We start from the raw sequence: 4355 nt of genomic DNA, 5'->3' as shown, positions 1-4355 counted from the left end.
GACTACATGATTAAGGATATGTCCCTATCTCAATCATGTATCCCTCCGCTCCAAGTGCAGAAGGTGTCCCCGCATGTTAGGTATGGGGAATGATATCGTGTGTAAGTGGGACATTTACTTCCTTCCTCCGTTTAACCTCTTTCTTATGCCCAATCTTCTTTGCTAACACCAACCCCCCTTTCCTACACCCCAAACCTTAATTCCATCCTCCTTCTGCCCCCCAAACCTCACTTCTTCTCATCTGTTCCCCCAAACCTTACATTCCCACCTCATACTTCTTATCCCGAACCTCAGTTATTATCCATCTCCTCATTCTTTGCAGCAGGCAAGACTACTGTTCACTCACTGCTAGGATGTGAATGCCTCGCTACGACACACACTACACACGATAATAAACACGTACCCAGTCAGCAATGCATTGGGTCAATCATTTTATTGTATCATAAATTTCACATTGTTCCCCTATCTTATTTTACACAACTCCATCAACAAAATAAGTTAATGTAGGCATAATCTACGGCTACTTCTTGACAAACAATTATGAATGTTCCACGCTCTTCGCACCTTAATAGCTACTATCTTTTTATACTTGTCTTATGTCGTCAACAGTCTATTTGATCAATTGTTGAAAGTTCTACAACTCATTCGAATCCTCGTATAACTTAACTAGTTGATGGATGTCTACCGACTGAGGAGAGCCACTGGCTACCTCCGAAAACGCTCTGGCTGCTTGATTAAGGTGCAGCACTGACCCCAACTGCAGATAATGATTGGCTGACCTTACAGTCCTCCAACCAATGTGTGCCATAATATGAGGCATTGGAACTCCCATTAAAGACAGAGTAATAGCCGCTCCTGTCCTAAAACTATAAAGCGTTTCACCCCCATTTAACCCAGACTCTCGGAGATATTTCTTTAATCTTCCCTCGGCTGCTGCCGAGGTTAGGGGCGTATCCAAGACCAAACCGTCCCTAGAGGTGACCCTAAACAAATAAACGCCTGTCAAAGAGATACCCAATGTCTTAATCATCTGCAGATATCTTATCAGTTATATCACCCCTTGTACAGGGCATATAACCTCATCTTGTACCCTAATAACTCCAAACATGTTATTGTTCGCACCTCTAAGGGTTTTCCCAAATGTGTGATTAAATATCAAAGTGCCCTGGTCTGGTGCTACCTGCACTTCTGCCGACAAGACTTGTCCCAAATCCCCTTGTTGCTGCATAGGTGGGTAGAGTGGTTGTGGCTGCAGAGGCACGTAAGGAGGTTGCTGGATAGGCACGTAAGGAGGTTGCTGGACAGGCACGTAAGGAGGATGCTGGACAGGCACGTAAGGAGGATGCTTGACAGGCGCAGAAGGTTGTTGTTGGACAGGCGCGTAAGGAGGGTTCTGGAGGGGCGCGTAAGGTACTTGCTGCAACGGTGCTACCTGTGCAGGCTGGATGGGAACCAAGGGCGCCTGCTGTACCGGTGCCTGTTGCTGTGCCTGGCCTCCTTGCGCCTGAGAACTCCTTCTCTCCGCCGCGTTAGACAACCTATTAAACTTTGACCCTATTTTCTCATCTATTTCGGAACCCAGGGCCTGCAGCACCATTTCCCCCAAAATGGGACTCATGGCATACATGGTTGAGTGCCTGAGGGTGGCCGCATACTTGGCATGATCAGCATGGCCAGACGCTCTAGCTCTTTCCTCCAACCGCTGCAGCGCAGGTATAAGGAGTGCACGGTTCAGCTCCGACGGCGTCTTGGCCAAGTCGAGGACCTGGTCCAGGGCGTCTGCTACATCATTGTAGTGGACTTGCTCCAGTAACTGCAGGCGCTGTATGAGCATCGCACCCTCACCCTACAAAATAAACGCCTTCTGTTACTTCACACAAGTATGACATGCCTTAAAATATCCACCATCACAGTCCTTCTCAGGATGCGCCACCCAACAAATGCTCATTCTGCTTCATTGATTTATACTTTTCCGTCTATTAGAAAGTGACCATATTATGACATTATTCACTGCACAATGATTCACTCAATCCACCTTGTATCGCCCACGTGGCCCCAAAACTAATTACTACACAACAATAAGCATAATTCACCACGTGTGTTTCCCACGTGTCTCTTAACCAGTACTTCTTAAACAATCCGTTTAGTTCATAAGCAGTGTTAACCACGTGGCACGAAGCTAAAACAGGCCATGTTCAAATCAATCCAACATTTCCTACACGAAATGTGAAGCTGAGTTGTATTAAGTTCACCGGGCATTTACTTTCGCCCCTTCCTCGCTTTCCCAAAGCGGAATAGCGTTCACCTTTCATATCATTATCGAAACTGTATTACCCGATCCCCATGCCAGATCACCACCACGGCACCGAATTCACATTTAAATTTACTGGTCCTCTCGCCTGCCTACCTACCGCCTCCAAAATGGATAGCGCTAACTCACATCACCGGAGATTACTCCGTCCAATTCAAATCCAATGTTACACACGTGGAAATGAATTCATATTAACATCACAGGGCAAACATTACGCCCAATTCCCGCCTCCAAAATGGAGAGCGCTAACTCACATCACCTGAGATTACTCCGTCCAATTCAAATCCACCGCTACACACGTGGAAATGAATTCATATTAACATCACAGGGCAAACATTACGCCCAATTCCCGCCTCCAAAATGGAGAGCGCTAACACACATCACCGGAGATTACTCCGTCCAATTCAAATCCAATATCATACACGTGGAAATGAATTCATATGCAAATCACCAGGCCTTACTGAAGCCAATACCCGCTTCCCCAAAATTTGGAGAGCGACCACTTTAACCAATTACCGGACATAATTCCGTCCCTTTTATTACGTAAAAAAAACTGCGCCCACCTGTTGAGCATTGTGTCCAGCCTGCTGCGCTTGAGGTACTGCTTGGCCTGCTTCCGGCCCGGCACCTTGTTGTTGTCCAAACTGTTGAGCATTATATCCAGCCTGCTGCGCTTGAGGTGCTGCTTGGACTGCTACCGCCCCGGCACCCTGTTGTTGTCCAATCTGAGAGAGATGCAAACACTAGTTAGCGCCATTATCGTGTTCTACATTCAGCAAATTCCCCTAAACATTTACTAATGACCTTCCCATAACGTAAGGATTAGAACGAGTGCAATAAAACCTGTTGCGCTCCCTGCACAGCCTGGGGTGGAACCTGGGCTGCCTGAACTGGCTGCTGCGGAACCGCAGCCGCCGCTGCTGCCCCCTGTAACACTGCAGCCTGACCGGGAACCTGTTGCGGCGCTGGTGGTTGTTGCTGCCCTGCCGGGTGTCCCGGGGCCTGGACCTGAGGTGGCAGCTGCTGCGGGCCACCCGCCTGAAGAGGAAGTCCTGGCTGCGGAGCTGTTCCTCCCTGTCCCTGGAGTCCTGCGGCCACGCCCTGCACACCCCCTTGAATCGGGGCGCCCAACGCCGCGGCGGGTAATCTTCTTGGTCTCTGAGCCATCCTCCTGGCTCTTCTGCCCTCTTCTCCACGTGCGTCTTGTATGTCTTGTGCGCATGGTAGCGTACCCTTTTATAAGTACATAGCATCCATAATTGTCACCTGTCTGCTTTCACCTGTGTTTGATTGGAGTGTGTCCACCTGTCTCCACTTACGCGAGGACTACATGAGAATGTGAGACTTTGAACGGAATTTTGAAACGGGTTGATATCAGTTCAGTTCAGTTGATATAAAATACCTTTTTCATATACATTGTATGTTTTGTGATATTTCCGTCACTAGGTGAAATAAATACACCAGGTGCGATTTATAAATGGGTTTTAGTGACACAAAAACTGTATGTGACCATTTGGCCTCTCCCATCGTGTACCTATTACGTCATCGATGACTATTTCCGCCCAATTTACATTATGGTATTTAAGTGCTGGTTACTGAGAACTCTGTCTCTCTCTCTCTTCCTCTCCCTTGCGTACCTGATCTACGGCTTTCAGGAAGCCCCTGTCGTCAGGCGTTAGCGCACCGTGGCGCCACGGGGCGCACCTCACCTCCCTCTGCAAAAACATGGGTATGTCCGTATGTAAAATGTTCTGTCCGTAATAATTTCCGTGTTTTTTTCCATTTGTTCCTCTATCTGTAGCTTAGAAATTGAAAGGGTTTCTAAAATCATATGTATGTAACACGGTGGTCAAAATGCAATCAACAATCCCAAACACTTTACTGCGTGTTTGTAAGGGCGGCTGAAGTATCTGTCCGATATCAAAAGAATCCTACGTAAGAAGCGCTACAAAATTGGCTGAAAATACCAGTGAAGGACAATACTGCTATTTATACTAAGATTTTGTTGACATGTGTGGTTTACATTGTGCAGGTTAAACGATAA

At 47.3% G+C, this 4355-nt stretch overlaps 1 protein-coding gene across 1 annotated transcript; it reads right to left on the bottom strand.

Annotated features, from left to right (window-relative positions):
* Positions 1–1048: 1048 nt before the first annotated feature.
* Positions 1049–3478, bottom strand: LOC118422969 (transcriptional activator ptaB-like). The gene is made up of 3 exons (XM_035830854.1): positions 3155–3478; positions 2875–3036; positions 1049–1846 (listed from the first exon to the last, which is right to left on the bottom strand). The coding sequence occupies exons 1-3, from the start codon at positions 3476–3478 to the stop codon at positions 1049–1051; spliced, it is 1284 nt and encodes a 427-aa protein (XP_035686747.1).
* Positions 3479–4355: the final 877 nt, after the last annotated feature.

Source organism: Branchiostoma floridae, chromosome 9 (assembly GCF_000003815.2).
Source record: "Branchiostoma floridae strain S238N-H82 chromosome 9, Bfl_VNyyK, whole genome shotgun sequence".
Taxonomy (NCBI): domain Eukaryota; kingdom Metazoa; phylum Chordata; class Leptocardii; order Amphioxiformes; family Branchiostomatidae; genus Branchiostoma; species Branchiostoma floridae.
This window is presented reverse-complemented; position numbering and strand designations above follow the sequence as displayed.